This window comes from Contarinia nasturtii, unplaced genomic scaffold, assembly GCF_009176525.2.
Source record: "Contarinia nasturtii isolate CC-2019 unplaced genomic scaffold, AAFC_CNas_1.1 Cnas_scaffold_78, whole genome shotgun sequence".
NCBI classification, from domain to species: domain Eukaryota; kingdom Metazoa; phylum Arthropoda; class Insecta; order Diptera; family Cecidomyiidae; genus Contarinia; species Contarinia nasturtii.
The window spans coordinates 3,575,646-3,596,994 of record NW_022197436.1 but is presented as its reverse complement, the minus strand read 5'-3'; the positions used below and the strand labels follow the sequence as shown (position 1 = coordinate 3,596,994).

The window sequence follows — 21,349 nt, the reverse complement described above, 5'->3', positions numbered from 1 at the left end:
AAACTTATCAATTGTTTTTATTTAACAGCACAAATAGTGACAAGAATAAAATCACTGTAAATTTATTCGCCTGTAATTTTGAACGTTTACAACTGATTAAAATAAATAATGGCAAAATATATACCAAATAATAAATATCACCCTCTGCGAAATCGAGATTTACTATAAAATGTCCAAAACGAGCGGCCTGACAATCGAAGTCGTAGATATAATTCAATTAAACGTTTTGGACAAATGTCACAAATCTAAAACTTTCTATCATTTTTTTTTTGTATTTTCCGATTTCACATAAATGAATCATTTGATATTGTTTTTTTTATCATTCATCTAGGTCAATCGAACTTATCGAGTATTCCCATATCACCAGTTCTTGCTGGCCTAACTCTAACAGCTGCCATTTTGTTTGCTGTTGTATGCATCGTCTTGGGAGCAATCTATCGACGACAATCGAACAGGTAATACTCAAACTTACTCGCTTCAAAAGCGACCTGTTTTTTTTTTGTTTGTTCATTCGACCATTTGTTTGTTTATTTTATACGTGGTTAGCGTAAATCAAATGAGTCAAATTTCGTTGTTGACAAAAATATCATTTGATTTCTGTACAATGATGATTATTGATTTATTTCGAATGTTTTTTTTTATTGGTACAAACAGCGCACAAAGATAAATATATTCTAGTAAACTAATACTGTCTTATGCGTCTTATTCAATTTAAGTAATCACTTTATTCACTTTTGGACTAATTTTCGAAAACGAGCGCATCATCAAATTGTTTAAATCCAAAAAATGTTATATGATTTTCATTGATCTTTTAGAAATGCTGAGGAGAATATTAAATCGGCAAAACATACGCAATTGCCCGTCGTACCAGCTGATTGTCAATTGGAAGCAACACAACAACACACACGAACCGTCACAGTTCCATCTTGTGGCGTTTCAACGCCAATGATAAATAATTGCACAAGCGTTAACAATGATTCCAGACATCATCAATTGATAAGTGATCAAGAGCCACCCGATGGCGATGAAACTGATCCTGATGTCATTCCAAATCAATATGGTAAGCATTCAATATTTAATTTAAAATCAGTTTTAGATATGTCATAAAGGGACATTATTACTTTGCTTCAATACTAAAACTAAAGATATTTCATCGACAAAAGTAAGTGATTACTGAACATCGAGTAGAATACCCTTTCGAAAAAGTAAAGATGGATGGCATCAAACGTTATTTATCGAACGAAGTTCAATGTGTTTATATCAAAGAATATATGAAATGTATTGAGTACTACAAAATATAGTAAAAGTCTATAAATCCAAAAAATTCGATGTCTTCAAAGTGCTTTTCAGTATCAAAGCTCTTTAAGCGACTTTTTTCAATTATTGTGATGAATTCAGAATGTTTTTATGAAAAAAGTCATATTTGGAATGAATATACACTCATTTGGCCCAAAATAAATACATCTCAAAATTCGACAATCAAAATAATGCTTTTTTTCTGTGTTTACCCATGAGAAGCTTGAAATAACCTGATTCTTGTCATATATTTGCTTTTCTTTTACTTATTTTACTTGATGGTCGTGTCAAAGAATTAAATTTGAGTCGTGTTCTTTGATTAAATTACTATTGTAGTATTTTCACAAATTTTGATAGTCGTGCTTGAAAGTTTTGAATGTTTCTCAAAAGATAAAAGTTTCTTCATTTTATAATCAGAATAAAAGATACATGGATCGAAATAGAGAAAACATGGATAAAACACAAATTGAAAGTATAGGCACGATTTCTCTGTGTTTGTATTTACATTAAATAATTATACATTTATAATATAATAACAGGTTATGTGTACGTTTGATCAATTTTAATGTGAAGTTTTCGTGCAGAGAAGATATTACGGAGCAAATGATTTGTTTGTCAGTTCTTTGTCTGCTTTCCCGTGTTTTTATTTCGTTTGGTTTAACTGTTTATTTTTTCTTTCGTTTTAAATTTTATTCAATTCATCTTTTTTTTATTCGATTAGTATTAATAAACCTTTGTTATTTTGCACTTGAAACTAACTTTTGGTTCTTTGAAGGGCGTGAAAACATATACGAATAATGAATGAGCATGGCAAATAATGTGAATGTTTATTTTACACTATTCATGGTGTTAACAATTGCAGTGCTGTTATTGGCACCGGAGATGTGTAGACCGCGTGAGTGCCCACATATTGTTCAGGTGCAGCATCTGCATTCAAGTTTACAAGAAAAGTGCCCGCATCTTCGTGATGCCTAACAACAGCTCTCTCTCTCTCTCTCTCTCTCTCTCTCTCTCTATCTCTCCAGCTCTTGAACAAGAAACATAAACACACGGCTGAAAACTTGAGAAGATGTAATGAACAGTATGGAAATTTACATTCAACCATATTGCGTAGTTTATGTGTATTCTTCTTCTTTTTGGTTGGCAAGCTAGTTTTTGTTGTTTGCTGCGCACACCAATTGCACATATTTATATATATATTTGATTGCGTGATTGCCAGTTTGACTCGACATGTACTTCGCTGTTTGGTTATATTCTATTCGATTCAAAGAAATAGCTTAATTCACTCACTCGTCAGAGATATCGACAGCAGCAGCAGCCGCAGCAGCGGAGATGGTAGTGATAATTGTGATGGTTAGTTTCTCCATTGACTGCAATTGCAACCAAGCAAGTTTTCCACCAAGCACAAATAAAATAGTACACGATGGTTGTGTGAAAGACACTCACTGCGAAGAAAGAAAGAAAAAAGAACGAAAATGAAATGAAAAATCATCTCGTTTCTCTTCTTGAATGCGGTAAAGATCTTGTTCTGAATAGAGAGTAGCAGTGAATTGTTCCTCTAACGTCAATAGATAGAAAATGAAGAATTACATTTCATTCGCTAGCTATCCAAAAGCGATTAATTTTTCACGTTTGCTTCTGTGTGCATAGCAAATGTGAGCTAAATACTCTGGCGTACATATCTATTATGTGCTATTGCAGTTTGTAGTATATACGTGGAGGCTGAACGTGAAGAGAACTGCTGCAAAATCGATATGCTTTTCTTGGGTTTTCAATCTTCGTTTTGCCTATTTCTTTTGAGTTCGCAACTTCATAGTAAATGAATACTCTTTTTTTCGTTTCTTTTTTTTCTACTCTATTCTCCGCTGCATTTTTCGTGTCAGATATGCTTAAGCAAAGGATTCACAATGACTTCAATTTCAACTGCTTCATCTCTTTTTTTTTTTTGTTCTGACACTCGTGGGCTTTGTCTGCTCTCACATCTTCATCCGGTGTGTATGTATATTCATTTTTTTTTTCATCGCCATCTCTTTCCGATCGAATTATGTTGAATGAGCACTGTGAACAATGCAAAATAGAGCAAGAAAAATTGAATGGTTCAGAATCATTTAGAAAGAACAAATAATAATACGGAAAAAAGGGATGCTACACGGAAATAATCGTGAGCAGTTTTTTTTGTGCCTCCGTCTTATTTCATCTTCTCGGTTGTTTTTTTTTCTCTTCTCTTTCTTCTGTTATTATTGAACAGAAATATTATTTTTCATCTATCGTACAGAGAGCGATCCTTTTGAGAGTATTTGAAATGAGAAAAGGCGCGTTGAAAAATTAAAAGTTAAGATTTATTATCTGCTCTTGAATTTGACACGCGTGCAAAAGTTTTTTGCGTGCCGTATCGCATGCAATACCATATTGATCCCGCACTTCAAGCCATTATATATTTCTATCTCTCAAGCAATACATTCGTAATCGCTCATATTCATCCTAGTTGAATCCGTTTGCAATGGGCCGCACCAAACACGCGCCACCACACAATAAAAGAGTGAGTAAAAGTGGCAAAGGAGAGATGAAAAGAAATAAAAAAAAATTCGCGGGTAAAAGGCAGTAATAAAGAAAATGAGAGTAAGAAAAATAAATACTGCAAAAACAGACACACCAAGTTCCAAAATAAATGCATAAAAAGTTTTCGCTTTCCTATTTGTTCTCTCTCGCTTTATGTATCTCGGCATTTTTCTGCAGAATTGAGAGTGTTTTTGGTGTATAAAGTGGTTTCTCGTTGGGAGGGTTTTTTGGTTTGCCCTGCCGATCCTTGCCAATGCATAGCGACGAAAAATAAAAGAAAGAACGCGCGAAAAATTCTTTCCGCTGTAGCATCAATCCAATTTCGTACGTCATAGCACGCAAAACTTTGAATTGATTCTCTCAGTCATGTTCTAGTTACTGCGTTGTTGTTGCTGTTATTTTATCTGTTTGTACTGTTCATTGTTCAGTTTCATTTTTGGTTTAGTAATTTAATCTCACCCTCTATCATTTGTAATATGTTGTTCTGTATTTCGCATGGATTTGCCACGTTGCCTTTCATTTTTCGGCCGATTTCTTTCACTTTTTGCTGTGGATTTTCTTTCACAGAGATCTGTTTGATTGCAATCAAGTTTCTAGTTGGTGAAGAAATGTTGGTCGACTTTCTGGTATATTATTAAAATGAAAGTGTTCGGTGTTCAGTAATACTAATGCATATTGATCAGCATATAAGCTCCACCAAATATTCCGATTAAACAAATAAGTTACTCTAAAAAATGTATAACTTTTATAACTTAACCACTACACAGATACAATAGTCCATCGTGTGAATATCAGCTACATTTTGTACCTCAGTAATACTCTAACCCTCCGCAAACTTCAATGGTTTAATCGTTACTCCGACCGCTAAATAGATTATGTGTTTTTTTACTTCTTGACGCCCTTTCTTGTTGCCAATTCGTTAGCAAAAATGTATGCACTCAGGCCACAACATCTTTTCAGCATTTTTGTATCATTTGCATGGGGTTGGAAGGAAAAATTTAAGACAACAGCCACAATATTTGTTGTATAACAATAATAAGAAGTTTTGTGTCCGTTATAGACTTTCCAAATTGTTATGACATTTGATCATTTTATTCGAAAAGTTTCAGCTTTTTCGTGCTATCATCTCGTGCACCGCACTCACCAAAGCAATTCGTGATAAAATAATAATCATTATGCACAACAGATTTTGTGATACACCACGCCAATATCGCCATCGCCATCAATGTGATATTAATTTAGCACCGAAAAAAAAGAAGAGAATGGTATGATGAAAATAGAGAGAATTCACGCCATTCAGAGCAAACAACCACCCAGATAAAATATAATCAGACTTATTGTGAGTCGAGTAACTGCTCTGCTATACAGTGGTCTGCGTGCATAAGCGGAGTCGGTCTTTCTTGTTTCAATGTGAATGCAATGATTTGAAATTTAAAATTATAAATCTTTAAAGTATTCAAGCTGATATTTTTATCGGTTGTTAGTCCCCGATTCCATGAATATTAGGAATTCACAAAAATGCTTCAATCGCCTTCTCTCTCTCTATCTCTATGCATACAGTGTATAGTAAACACTTATTGGACAGATACGCGCGTATGGGTATACAATGTCTACCGAATATAAATTTACATAAAATACATAACACTTTCATTGTTATTCAAAGGAGACACAAGTTCGTCGCGATTTTTGCAATTTCTGTCGCCATTGCCAAAGGTTCATGGCAAATTATTATACTTGGACATTTGCATGACTTTGAAGATAATGGTGATTGCCATTCGGATCGGTCATATTGTGACCAACCGACTCCGTCATCACGGCAACAACTTTTCTCTTTTCGTTTGTCTCTCTTCGCAAACACTTATCGATAACATCGACAGACGTCAATAGTGAAGGATTAATGCTAATGCTAAGTGCAGCAATGAACGTCCAAATCATATATAATATTGAGTGTATTGTGAAAACGTGTCCATTAATATACATATTATATCGTATTATATGTATAGTGTTTGCTCTGCTGTTGCTACCTGATTCAACAAGAATATGTGCACTGATGAAGAAAAAGAAAAAACTCAAACAAGAGCTTAATGGATTAAATTGAACGACGACGAAAAATAAAGTACTTTTACCAGCAATTTCAAATCATTCGCTGTCTAACTCAATTGTAATCGAATAAACCAATTTGAAAAGAAAAAAATGAATAACAATTAACAAGTTTAGCCATTCGTTCGATTCGTGATTCTGTAACATCAGTACGTTCAATTATATGATATTATATGTTGATAAACTTTATTCCAATCGGCATGAATAATGGACGGTGGTAATAATTTTTGGCATCAGTATCAAGTTTTTTCCTTGTATTTCGTTGCATTTAAATTATATCGAAATGCCAATTTGCGACTACTCTTATCTCATTATATAATATAGTAAAATTCACTAGTCAAACAAATAGTTTTCGACGTTCATTTGCCATTCCACCTTGTCCTAATTTCAACGTATTTGCTAAACGATTTTCCTCATTCTTTTCATATCTTTTGCGTTCATTCGATTTTATTTTTGCTAATGCTGTTGTTTTTTGTTCTTTGCTCGAGAGAGAGAGAGAGAGAGAGAGAGAGAGAGAGAGAGAGAGAGATAGAGATAGGGGAAGGGGGTTAATTGTGTACCACAATTTGAAATTCGGTACTTATCCGGAATTAATTAAAATGACGTACTTTTAAATGCGCTTAACCGCGCCTCTCACGTGCATTCAACTTATCTATCACAGTCTATTTGAAAACATTATCCCCCATTTAAAAAGTTTTTAAATGTGACGATGGAAGCAAATCGCACTATAGCTCGTCTGGTATATACACACACCATTTATAATGCAAATGAGAAACACATGAAAATTACCTTTCACGATTGTTTGAAATTGATTCATGTTTCTGAACGTGCATCTTTGATTTGTGGCGTTGCGTTCCGAAATGCCACACCGAATACCACTCCCTTCAATTTGCATTGTGAATGTCATTCATTTCGAATTGGGTATGTGTGTGTGTGTGTGTGTGTGTGTGTGCGTGGTTGAGTGGGAGGAAAATTCGCTTTTCCAAACAGATTTAGCAAATTTCAAATTCAAATAAGTTAACCGAAACAACGTCTAATAATATCGACTGCTTTGGATTTTGAAAAAGACCACGGAACATTGCGAGATTATCTAGTGATATAGAGATAGAGATAGAGAGAGAGACAGAGGAGAGGAAGAGAGAGAAAATGCAGAGAAAAAGAAACAAGTGAAAAGTACGAATTCCAGAAAGCAAGCGAACAACCAAAACTTATTCGACTTCATTTATGCCTGGAAATACGTTTGCCATAAAAATGAAATGATGTTGCTTTTCTCTGCTTTCACCGTTGCCTGTACAATCTGAACAATTGAAATTGAAATGGAAATGAAAGATGCACAAGCACCAACCAAATTCCGACTCTACAGTCGAATCGAGTCGTTTGCTCATCTATTTCTTCTTCTTCTTCTTCTTCTTCTTTTTATCTCGAACCATTGTAATGCTGTTGTAAGTTTTTCAACGCGCCAAAAGTTTTCGCTATATCCGCATGATTTATTCCTATTGATTGTACGAAAAGATGAAAAGGAAACCGAATCAGAAATAGAAAAAAGAAACGAAATCGGCGTGGCAATGGAACCTAACAAAGCAAGACGGATTATAATATAGCACATGTATGCGATGTGTGTGTGTGTGTGTGAGAGAGAGAGAGAGAGAGAGAGTATGTGTGATTTTGTATGCTGGGTCATTGGAAGATGATCGTGAGAACGTACAATCGTTGATTTTGGGTGTCTATAGAATCTGTAATTCAGAGAAAGAAAAATGGTTTGAAGATTTTCGGCAGTTAAAAGTTTCAATTATTGTTTTTTTTGTACTTCTGCTGTTGCTGCCGCCGATTCGGATTTTAGTTTACTCTACGTTCTCAACGACTTTGGCGCTAAATTATCTGTCTATGTGGTGTGTGCATTGTTTTATATGTTTCACTTCAATATTTTCTACCTCATGCGCTATTCTACAATCGTTTTCTGATATATTTAAAAGAAACATGCGGTGAAATTACGCGAAATGCTAAGAAATGTTCGTTAATTTTGCAATGGAACTTTTATGCTGCCACTGCTTTAACGTGGGTATATATCACGATGTCGGAGCCTTGGGCTGAAGTTGGTGTTGTTGTTGTTTTTAATTCTTTTGCCGCCGCTGTTGTCATCCTTCTTGTTTTCATCCTTTTCTTCCTTTTTTCCCATACTTTTCGATTTAGTTCCCGTTTCGTTTTTGTTCCTTTTTTCTCTCTCTCTCATCATTCTCATTATTTAAAGGCGAAGTTTGTTTATTTATTTGGTGGATAAGAATAAGTAACAACAGAAAGAACAAACCACATTCAACTGAAGATAGGAGCGAATGCCGGAACATTTCCCAAAAAATCGTGGATTTTCCGAATTTTCGGTTAAATGTTCGTTCGTGAAAAGGTATTTTCGAGAAATGTTCCGACATTCGATCGAGCCACCTGCACGTGCAGGGAGAGTCCAGATTGGACCGCAGCCGTTAAAACAAATAAAAGATTAAAATGACCATAGCTTCTGACCAGTGAAATTATTCCTTTAAAAATTGTGGATTGTCAATTCAAAATTCATCAATTTATTTTTTATGTTTACATTTTTGGAAAATTTTGGAATTAAACCCCTTTAGATCGCCGCCGTCAGAAGCTATGAAAATTACCAAAAATGTGCATACCCTTCAAATTAAGTCGAATTCTAAAGAAAATGAATTCTTAACCATTTTCGCAATTTCTTTGCCAATTTCCCCATTGCAACAAGTATTGTGTTTTTTAATTTCCACTCATGGGCCGTGGGCTTCACTTTGCCAAAGCCCATTGGACTTCCAATGTATCAATAAAATTACACCAAAGTTATGTTCTTTGATGAGTGCACACTTCTTTGATGTAAATTTTGATTCATTTTCCCCTTCATATTCTCCTAACTTCTCCTATGGTGAGTTTTCATGCGGCAAAATTTACCAATTCCAACTGATTTTATGGATAAAATTACAGTTTTACCTCAATAATTGATTTTCTTTTCCACAATATTTTTTTAAACGAATTTGAAACTAGAGCATTTCAATTATAGTTTTCGAAATTAATAAATTAGGAAAAAATGTATATGAAAAAATCAATACTTTTGCAATGGAATTCAATGGATCTTATTTTGTATACAATTGGCTTGGAGCAAAATCGCGAACAGTAATCACAATAGGTTCTAAATATAAAATTATAAAATAATGATGAAATTCTTCTTCTTTGTACCAATATAGAAATTCACACCAACTTTTCCATATTTTTTATTTCTGCAGAGAGACGACCATTGAAATCATCCGCACAAGTTCCATTGTTCCGAAGTCCATCAGCACGGTTGGTGCAACACGACAAATTGCTGGCTGACGATACGTATAGAGGTAGCGATGGATCAATCGTTTGCTCTTTAGGAGGCATGAACAACAAAGAAGTTCACCATTACACATTTCAACCTAGCAAACAAATTGTAAGTAATCTATTTGACTTGTATTCCGGCCGTGTGTTTGACTATTAACGCAAACATACATGTACATTGTACACATACACAAATTTTCCACGCGTGACGGTCATTGTTTATTAGATGATGGCTTACTGCTACCGCCGTTGCCACTGCTGCCGCTGTTAGTATCAAGTGCAAAGCATTTAATTCGCCATGCAGCCGAATGGTGTTATCCCATCGGCCTCATTATGAATTCAAATATTTGACAAGAAAATAGTTTTATATTAATTATGCCACATCACATTTGTTGCGATGCATCGCTAGGCTTCTCTCTCTCGCTCTCATTTAAAGCTTTGTTGCAGCCAATGCGTTTTGTATGCATGTAAATTGCATGCATTTACGCTGAAATCAAAATTATGAATACATAATAAATTAAAATTTATGTCGGCGTTGAAAGCAAATTTTGTATAAAGCGGCACCGTTCAATTCAAATGCACTAAGCCACAATCCGAAATTGCATTTTTTTTTTTGGAAAATTTGTAATTTTTTCAGGAAAAATAATTCATAATTAAACTCAACCAAAAACGTTCCGAACGATCATTCGTAAATATTCGTATCGTGTTGATTTTAGAAGTTGGACTCAGAACGAAATATCATTTGTTTATGAGGTACCTCTTCTGCTCGGAGAGAGTTTTATTGAAAAATTCCAATTTTTGTGAATTCTGACGTAGCGACACCTACAATATATTAGTATTACCTATATTTCTAAACAATGACTATATACCCCATCATGGGGTCGCCATACAAATCATTTTCATATACCGAAAAAACATGTTCTGATTTGTTGGATTATGTTTGTGGAAGTAATGTCAAAATATAATTGCATTATATAGTACATCATAAAGCATACGCATACATATACATCTCAATTGTTCATTTGCTTAATGTGGAATCCTATAACACCACAAATAAATAGAAAAATAATGAAAAAATAAAACAAAATGTTAACGGAAAATCAACACACAATGGGAACACACACATATTGGTTATTCAAATTGTATGATGCAGATTTTATTTGTTTGAGTGAAATTTAACATACAATATTTAAAGCCATTGAATATGAAACAGAGTGAAATGAAAAACAATAATAAAAAAAAATTATACCATGAATGCCAATTGCAAATACATAAACACCAAAAATAATAATGACGAAGCTCTGAAAACTGAAAATAATGAGTCTAATATTTAATTGCAAATGAAAATGTGAACTAGTTGATCCAAGCGAGAAATAAAATAAATAACAAAAAAAAAATGCCGAAAAGCAAATCCCGGACTAAATTTTCAGCCTCAAACTGAGCAAACAATTTAATTTTGTCAATTATTATACGTGTTAGTGTCTGTGTATGTTTGTTGAATAAATGCATCTCGCATACATATAGATATTAGTGGATGCACAATTTTGAATGTCATATTTTGGTATTGCAAATTTCATTTAACCGCTTCAACATTCATTATGATTTTGATCGACACTGTAATGCAAATTTTGTTACGAGCCTATTTAAATAATTCAAGCTATGAAATTACCAAATTTGCTCAATTTGCAATGAGAACAGCATTAAAGCGTGAAAAAAACAAACGATTTTATTATTATTTATTCCACCAGCTGATCATACATTGAATCATTTTCGGTACAATCAAATCCACATTTCGAATAAGAAATCAACTCATATCCGATCTATGTCCCAAAATATGCACATTTTTTGGGAATTTAATGTTGAGTATACATCAGTTTCTTATCTGAAAATAGAGAGTATAGACCATTTTATTTTAAACTGTGGTTCCAATTTTTCGGAAATTTTTTCATCCCATGAATTTGTTCTTTTTGTTTTTCACTCATTTGAAAGCTAATTTGCTAATTCCGTAGTGCTATCATTAGATCTGTGGTGGAGTGTAGCTCATTCAATGTATTTCGTGTTCAGTACATTTTCAATGAGTGATATAACTCTTTTTCAAATGTTTCAAATGCTATTGTCAATCGTCTGAATTTGACATGGTTGCTTTTCCGGCTGAATTACTTTCGTTTAAATATTAATCGATGACGAAAAAAGTATGTTGAAATCAGTTTCATTCTTTTCGATTTTATTTTCGTAGAGATTGAAAACCGTGCATGAGAGTTAATACAATTAAAATTTAAATATGTGAAAATGATTATTTCAATTTGGCTGTTTCGAAATAACATTGAATTCGTTTTGAACACAATGTCCGAACTAATAATTTTCATTTTAAAAATATGGTCGATTAATAGTGCTCAATAATGCTGGCCAACAAATATTTAATCTATGCGAAAAATATGCAACAAAAAAATATATGGGGCAAATGATTGTAAATCTCAAAGTTTTTGAAAATATCGAAAATAAACTCAATTTATAATTATCGATTTTATTTTCCAAAAATAAAACCACTTCAACTAATTTAACCACTTGAATTAATTCAATGAAAAATATTCCATCCATCTTTCCAGAGTTATGCAACATTAAGTAGAGGGAATAAAAGTGTAACTACATGCAGTCCAGTTGCTGCACAGCCCGCCATTCAATTGCCAATGGGTGTGAGTTTATTGAGTCCAACCAATCATCAATCGTTAGTGACGTCTTCGTTAAGTGAGTATCGGTTTCGACCTGAAATAGTTACAACATCAAATCGAATACAGGAAAGTTGTATATAAAAACCAAAACATTGACATAAATCTCTCCTATCAACGTAGCAACAAGATAGAAATGCCATTTTATTTTAAAAAAAGAAACAAGTTTAAAAACACATAAAAACTTTTAATTTAAACATAAAACGTGAGAACAAACGATACAAAGATCAAACAGATTTGATCAAGATATGAAATTAATGTTATTTAATCTAATTGTAATGCATGAAATTTGAGAAAAATAGCTTAAGAAATAGTTTAGCCTAATTGAAAGTAAAATTGAAGTCTCCATAACGTATTTGTACATTAAGGTTCTAAAATAAGTGATCAAAGTATATCATTAAAGTATAAAAAAGAAGAAGAAAAAAACACTACACATTCATAATAAGAAGAGTATTTATTGAGAAAATTCATAGATGCTTTAACAAAAAACCTTACGTGTATTTAAAAAACAAAAACCATTTATTACATGTCATTCATGGAAACATTAATCTCGAAAGAACAAGTATTATCACAACATAATTTAAAATCATCCGACGATAAAATTACGTATTAAGTAAGATAAATAAAAATACAGATTGGAATACGGCGTATGTATTTAGTATATGTTTTAGCTAAAGGTATGTTTTATTCAATACAAAAAAAAACACACACACACAACAATAACAAAATTCAATATTAATCAAATGAGTATATATAAACATAAATATAATTAAATGAGAAAAAAATAATTAAAAAAAAACTATATATAAATATGCATAAATGGATCATATATGTAAAGAAAATTTACGTTATAAGTGAAAAAAAGAACAGGTGATCTAATTAATCAAGCCATTCTATTCTATAAATAAAGAAAAATCCAGGAAGAACAAAAAAAACGGTACACTGTAGTTTGTCGCAAAACTTCGAATGTTAAAAAAACAAAATAATGTCTTCATGCATAGAGAAGCTAATGAAACTGTCTTACTACTTAAAAAATGTCAGTTTTTTGTTTTTTTTTTGTGAACATGGCCTAGTCCGAATACCACCTTGTATAATGCAATAAACTACAATTATACGAACAAAATAATATCAATTGGGTTTTATTTCTTACACTTTGGCATTTTAAACGTCCCATCCCTTTTTTCTGATTCATTCTTCAAGGAATAATATTCAAATCGATTTCAAAATACACTACCAGCGTCCAACCAGGGGTCCGAGGTGTCGAAAAAAACGAAAAAAGTACACTTTACACTAAATAAAATTTGCTTTTTTACTTACCCATCTCGATTTTTTACCAATTCAAGATAGTATCCGTTGAAGGGCCAAATGGATGTTGTTACAAAATCGAAAAAAATCTAACTGAAAATTTAACTGAATCCATCAGCGCTGATGAAGTTAGCTCGTACAAATCCCGGCTAAAAAAGTTTGCTTGCTCGCCGATAAATTCGATAAAAATAACCCATTTCCAGGAACAATTCAATATACGGTCAACTGCATCCATAAATATTGTTATTTTCGCAACAGGGAAGAATATAGATGCAGTTTATTCCGCCATTATTATTTGCATTTCGCTTTGATAGTACGTTTGTACAGAAACTTTTATTTGCAAATAAATGAATTGTACGCCCAATTAAAGTGGAATGAATTTCTGAGAGACACTATAATATTTATTATACACATAGGAAGAAAAATATATATCAGAAGTTGAGGACGGCAAAAAAGATGCGTACGACACAGTTTAAATGTGATGCAAACCCTTACCCCACAAAACAATGGATCTCACAACAGTGTGACACATGGTTTGTATAATTTTATTGCATACATAAGTTGACGTAAAAAAAATCTTAAACGTGAAAGTAGCAAAAAAAAATTTATTTCCAAAATATTCCACATATCGAACATTCTATTAAAGCGAAACAATTCTCATTTCACATTGAATTTCGGTTATTTTGCTTTTTAAATTCTTTATGATCCATTATATAACGCGACGCTTTTATTCTCTCCCTCTTTCTTTCATTCTTTCTTTGTGTTCCAAATGAACAATTGTAATCCCCGCATTGTTATTGCAGTCGGATTGCAATGCATCTTTTTTTCGCTCCAAAGATTTCGCATGAATTGCCGACAAATAAGAAGATGAAAATCGTAATTTGACTATAGATGTAGAAAAAAAAAAGTTGAAAATTTTCGAGAAGCTTACGAAGAGGAAAAAAACACCAAAAATGTATATCACATTACGGAGGATTTTTTTTTAGTTCAGTTTGTGATAATAAACATGAAAATGAATTTAAATATATATAATAGACTATTTTCGCTCTCATTTTATTTTATTGTCATTTTTTTGTGTGCATTGTGCTGAGGCTTTGTTGTTTGTCGTTACAGTATTTTTTTTTTGTATAGTCGTTCAACCTTCTCACTCAACAGCGAACATTAAAATGAACAAAATACAAACAGAAGGAGCAACAGCAAAAAAAGGAGAGAGAATAGATAAAAGAATTAACGAGACTGTGACTCGATATGGCTGCATTTATTTAAAGTTGAATGTATTTTAATTTCGAAATGCAAGCCAAGAAAAAAAGCAATGGCTAAAGAGGAACGAGAGTGAGAGAAAGTTTGGTCGACGAAGATCCGTACAGTGCAGAGGAAGAGCACACACACACACACAGAGAGAGAGAGAGAGAGAGAGAGAGAGAGAGAGAAAAAGAGCAACGACATCCCATAAACACGTATTTAGTTGTGATTCACGATGTTCACTGAACTAAACATCCAATGAAATGAGACAAGTTTCGGGATGGTTTCACATTTTCCAGTACTATTCATGAGTGGATGTTTTAAACTCAACTAGTTAAACACTTCAGAAGCCGTCGAATTGAAATTTTAATAGGAATTTAAACTTCAAACTGATAGTGGGACAGAAGAAAAAAAAAACGTGTGTCAGAGAGAGAAAAAAAGAAGTGAGTGTATTGTATCCAGTGAATACATCGTAGACAAATCGACTTTCAACTGTATAGCTTCTCAATTTGGTCGTAACAATACTTAACATAGAGATTTGGATGATGCACTTGCTGTACTGGACGTTTTTACGTTATTTAAATGTATCCAATGCACGAAAAAGCTCGCGGTAAATTAAGTGGTTATGAAATTCTTGATTGGATTATTAACATCGAAGTGGCGAGAAGCATTCATGATCAACACACAGAATGTACACACAGTATTTTTGAAATGCGACGAAAGATTAAATTGCCAAGCAAAGTGGGGTATTTAGTAAAATCCCGTTTGAAGTGGCACGCACACACACACAGTAGAATGTATTGGACTTTTGCTCAAAAATATCGCTTAATTAAAAAACTTTATCTTACTTCTTTTGCACAATTTGCTGTACACTTTTTATTTTTACTTACTCTTTCACCCATCCAAACCAAACTATCTATCTCTTACTCACACTTTCTTCACCATTAACTGTACGGTTTCTTGGTCACATCGATAAATGTTCTTATCAAATATGCATTTCAAATTGGCAACTCGAAATGGATTCAACCGCCACATTCATGAATGCAAAGTTTTTCTTTTCTCTCTTTCGTTTTTCATAACACAAGTTGTTAAAATGATTACAAAAAAAGAGACGACTTAAGTCACAAAAAATACACACACACACATTCAAATCGACAGAGAAATGCGATAAGTTGCACACAAAAACATTGGCACTTTCTTATTGAAAGCGAGTGCAGTATCACGATTGCTGCTATAGAATAAATATAGTTTTCAAACAACGCAAATATTTATACACATATTCGGTTCTTCGTTTTTTTCCCACTTGCTCTCTCTTTCTCAACTTATTTTACGTTTCAGGGAGTGTCAAAAAGTCGTCTGCGAAAAATTGGTGTTTCGAAGTGGTTTTTTGTCCATCGAATGCGTATCGTTGAGTTGGTACTATTACGATAGTGTAAAAAGCGTATTATTGAATGGAATAGAGTTGGACAAGGGAGGAAAATGAACCGAAAAAAAATGTGATGGCGAAAAAAAGGAATCAGTAATAAAGTATAGTTGAAAGATCTAGATGTGAAATGTAAGCACAATAGCAGGACAATGAACAAACTAACAGAAAAAAAAAATTGAATGCACCACATAACATCAACCTCTCTCTCTCAAAACGATTTCTATGAGTTAAGAGAATGAAACCATAAAAACTATGTATAAAAGGGCATGCACAGCAACGAGAAAAAAATATGCTTGCACTGAGAGAAAAAAAGGAAATGCAAAAAAACCTGAAATCACAAGAATTGGTTCATGTTCAGCTTGAGAAGGAACAGAGAGTTGAATGCTCTAGAATAAAAGCAACACTATATACAGTTTCACATCAATTTGTAGAAACTACAACAACAAATCTATATGAAAAAGTATGTCTTGTCCATGAAACTGTATAATATGTTATTTTTATTCTAAAGCATCCAGTCATGGTCGTTTATGTATATCAAATTGTAAACCGTAAAGCGACGTTAAAGTCATGCGGCATTCGACGAAAGCTTTATTCGCTTTAGCTCCGCAGGGAGTCCACACAACAATACACTGCTGACAACCTTCAAGCGTAGAAAAGCGCATGAAGCAATACAATGGACATATGTCCGTGCCGCAAATGTATAGCGCCCAATAGCACTTTACCGTTTACATGCAAAGACAACGCTTAAATGAACGCACACATAAATGAATACAATACATGTAGTAGAATCTTTTGGATCAGTTCTCACTTTACGTGTCTGTCTGTTTTTGGGCTTCAAAGCAGAAACCTTAGTCCGTGTTGAAGCTCAGTTAAAATGCGTCAAATTGCAATATCGTAATTTATTTCTTTCAATTCCACATCGTTTCCATCGTCTTCTTGTATTTCATTCGTTCCATTTGTTCTTTGGCTTCTGTTGAAACCAAACGTTAAAAACAGCTGGAAAAGCACAATGAATTTTAAGTTATTTACTTAAAAAAAAAAAATAAGTGGACACAGAGCCCGACAAGACAAACGATGACTTAGAATAAGCAAAAATCGTACAAAAAAAAATCAAGACCGCGTGCAGATAATTTGCTGAGTGGACCCAAAAATGGCATGTCTTACATTCAAAATCTTACACACTTGAAAGAAGAAGAACAAAAAGAAAGAGTGAAAAGATCTGAAGGTAGTGGGTGGGAGTAAGAAGATAGAAGAGAAAACAAATAAACTTCCCAGCGCTTGACTAACTAATTCACATACTTTGCCAAGTATTCGAAGCACTTGAGTTCATGAATCGAACATGTTTGATCTAAGTCGGTTGTTATGACAATTCAGTCTGAAACATTCGCAAATTTGTGGGCTACAATTTTGGTATTTCTTTGGTGTAAAAAGCTCAGAATTCAAACATGAAACATGCATACGTCGTCAATTGACAAATATAGGACTGAGTGGATCAGGTACTCATGTCACTTTTGTTTCCAAATGTCTAATTGGTTTGAATTTGAATTGAGAATTCGTAACAGAAAGAAAATCAAAAATGTCGATTCAGATGGAGTGGGAGAGAAAAAAAAAGTCTCATCATTTAACCAAATCATTCGAATATGATAATATTACTACAATTTATGTTTTCGAGACGTATTTGATGACATTGTGGCATGTAGGTTGGTTAAATTCACAACATTGAAGCGATCACAATGTCACACTACTGAGATGATGTTATAAAAATAAGCAACAATTCGGTAAAGAAAAATATGGAAGAGAAAAAGAATAGAAGAGCAGAAAATACGGTGAATTACACAGGTTAATTTCCATATAAAGTGGATTCCAATTTTGGTTTTCTTTTGCTTTGCTATGAAAACATTGAAGATAAACCAAATTGAATTGATTGTTGAAGTGTTGTTCTGTTTCGTTGAAATTGAACACCAACAAGCTAGGCATTTTGCGAATGGTTTTTCAAATCATTTCCATCGCATGATTGGTTTTTGATGTAAATGTACTTTTTCACATCATTACAAAGAGCATCATATCCATTTTGGGTCAAATGTTTGGCACGGAAAAGTCACATTTCCGTTTGACATGTTAAATCTGATAGAAATTACAGTATATTGGCATCGATTCGGCAATAGCACACACACATATCGACATAGACACAAAATATGCTACGCAAATTAGGTTTCATATTATTTTATACAACAATTGAATGCAGTTCGAATATTTTTCGAAGAAATGCCACATGGCTCTGATGGTTTATTAATGTAATATTGGAATCTTTTTGAATGGTATATGTCGTGGTTTTGGCCACGAATTCTGTGCTCCTGATCGTCGCGTTCCAAGGGGAAATTTGAAAAAAATACCATTCTATTCAAATCCCAGGCTTTTTTCATTTTTTTCTCTACGAAAGATTTTTTTTCTAATTTGTAAAGGAGAAATTCCCAAATTTATTCTCCAGGGGACGGTCAGAAGCATGCACGAGTCTCAATATGTTCATAATTGTCAAAAATCAAGAAAATTAGAGACATGTCGATACAAAATTTTAGTTTCTTCATAAAGTACATTTAATTTGAATAATTATAGGTGCATTTCATAGAATTTGAAGAAATAAATAATCATCCAAAAATCATGTACATCCTTTGTTCTTATGAGGGAATTAGATGTGAACGATTAAAATGAAGCCAACGATTGAATAGGATTTTAAGCTTTGCACACAGGCAATATATAATTTTTCGATCCATGTAAACTACTACAGTATCGAAGAGCTACCAAAAAATGGCGATTGGTTGATTTTGCCCTCAGTAAATGTAACCTCTCTTTAAAAACTGTAATAAAATTGTACTTGGAACGGCTTTTCAAATGAATCGTCTTTATTTAAATTTACAATGTAATTTTTATTAAGCTGTAAGCGAAAAAAATTAAAATAAGAAGAGATAGAAAATTTATAAATGTAAGGTTGTCATAAAACTTTTTTTCTTCTTCTGTATAGCCAATCATTAATATTAATGTGCCGATGATGCAGGTTTATTCGCTATATTATTTGTCGCTCTCTTGCCATTTTCATTTCTCATTTTATTACATTCGGAATTATACATTCGATCTGCTTAAGTGAATGCGATACGATATTAAAGGCAGCCGCTTTTATTTTTGAGATAAAAAACGATGCGAGAAAATATACAAATGAAAAGAAATATATATGTATATTGTAATACACAAAAAATCCAATCACAATGAGTGTGTGTGTATGCGTTTTCACAATATTTTGCCATACTTCCGCTTAGTTCACGTGTTGAAACACGGCCAAAAATATTCGCAAGGATAAATATTGTGCTTTATTATTATTTTCTTTTTGTATCTTGCTCACATAAATCATTCACACATCAAATGATTAAGACTCACTTTTACCTCAAAAATGATTGAAATATTACTCACAAGTCACAACTAAAATATAAAACATTTTAATTTCAATTAAAACCCAATTATTATAATTTGATAAGATGATAAAATTGTCGAATCTACACGAAGCCATGCAGAAAATATGCCATAGAATACATTACGTTTGAACATGTTTCGATTTTATGTGGCTTCAAGGTTCAAGCATCATAATAACAACATATTTCTCTATGATGTTCAATACCGTTTGGGGTATATTATTAAATTTTTGTTACTGTTACTTTTCCGCACAGTGTGCAGCATAGATGATGACGTAAAATTTTTTAGAGGGGGGTGATGGCAAAATTCCGTAGGGGGTCCCTGGAAAAATCCATGGAGGGTCCCTGACGAAGTCAACAATTTGTCGGAAATGAGGATAAAATCGTTTTTTTTTGCTCTTCACTTTTTTGGCGAAAAACCCTAGCAAATCGAAAGAATTTTCTCGGCCAAAAAAAGAGAAGAGCAAAAAAAAGGTCCACATTTCCCAAATTGTTGAGGGTTCCTAAAAATATTTTAGAGGGGTTAATCCGAACCCTAGGAACCCTCGTCATCACCTATGGTGTGCAGTAAAGTATTGTAATTATTCCACACTTGAAAATTGAATTACACCAAAAAAATCTGTTTTAATTAAACCTTTTTCAACAGGAAAAAACAATATTGTGGTAATATCATTTTAACACATATTATAGACCAGTGAAGTGAACCAAAACCAAACCATTTCATTGGTTTCACTTACCGAACGAACCGGAGCAAGCGGAACGTTCCGACAATGGTTTACGCTGTGTAGTATACACACGACCTTGTGTGTATTAGTGTGCATTGCTATTCACGTACACATACGTCGCCATACAAACTATTCTCGGAACGCTCCGCTTGCTCCCTTTCGTTCACATAAAATGAAACCAATTCCGAGATACCGCTCCGAAATCGGTTTGTATGAGGAATGTCGGACTGGTTCACTTCACTGTAATACACAGAGAAAAATATACAATTAAAACTAGTTGACAATGCATCTAAAATTGCATTTATCCATATAATTTTCATACAAAATATCATTTTTGTGTATTCTCTTTTGTGCGGATCTTCTTCAAAACATAAAAGAAGAAGAACTGCTTTTAAATCCGAATTTTAATCTATACTATTGAAATGGATACAATATCACAACGCAGCGTCAGTGTGCAGCATCAAATTTAATCTATACTATGGACATGGATATGATATCTAAACGTAGCGTCAAATCCGAACATTCCATTTTCTACGAACGAACGAACAGAACGTAAAAAAAATGCTATGAACGAACGTTCATGGACAGCTTTGTATATACCATTTGCTATTTATATCCAAATATGCCATTTAAAAATTCGAAAATACTTTTTTCCAAAAAAAATGCGGTTTGCAAACGCACTTGCATCTCTGCATGTCGCATACCATTAATAAATAATGACAATGGAGTTGGTCGCAGCACATGCAAATAAAAAGAGAAAGCAATAAACTCTTACCGCGTGGAAGATTAACATTCCAAAGTATTCTGATCAATTGCAGTTGAGACAGACGCGCACAAACACAGAGAATGAAAAAGAGATAGAGAAATGAAAGCATCAAACGTCCAAGCTGGTGAAATGTGCGGCAAAGTAATGTTCAAATGTTCGAATGTTTGTGTGACAATGATAAACAAAGTACGTACAACAAAGTCTTAGAATATAGAACTGATATATTTCTCACTCTTTTTCTCTTTCTCACCATTACTCTGTTCGGTGCAATCGTCATGATATATGTATCATAAATCCTTTATCTGTCTGTTGGCGTGTCTGTGCATTTAAATTATTCGAACTTTTGAATGAGTTGATGTCTCGTGTGTAAAACGCGAGATTTTCATTGT

General features: G+C 33.2%; 1 protein-coding gene across 2 annotated transcripts in view; it reads left to right on the top strand.

Annotated features, from left to right (window-relative positions):
* The window catches only part of LOC116341666 (neural cell adhesion molecule 2), a 290,370-nt gene extending 277,209 nt beyond the window's left edge, over positions 1-13,161 (top strand). For both annotated transcript variants that reach the window (XM_031768909.1, XM_031768994.1), the window contains 4 exons: positions 332-455; positions 816-1,060; positions 9,234-9,421; positions 11,916-13,161. In XM_031768909.1, coding sequence (XP_031624769.1) covers positions 332-455; positions 816-1,060; positions 9,234-9,421; positions 11,916-12,119 — 761 coding nt within the window. In that variant the 3' untranslated portion in view covers positions 12,120-13,161. The remainder of the gene's footprint in view (positions 1-331; positions 456-815; positions 1,061-9,233; positions 9,422-11,915) is intronic.
* Positions 13,162-21,349: the final 8,188 nt, after the last annotated feature.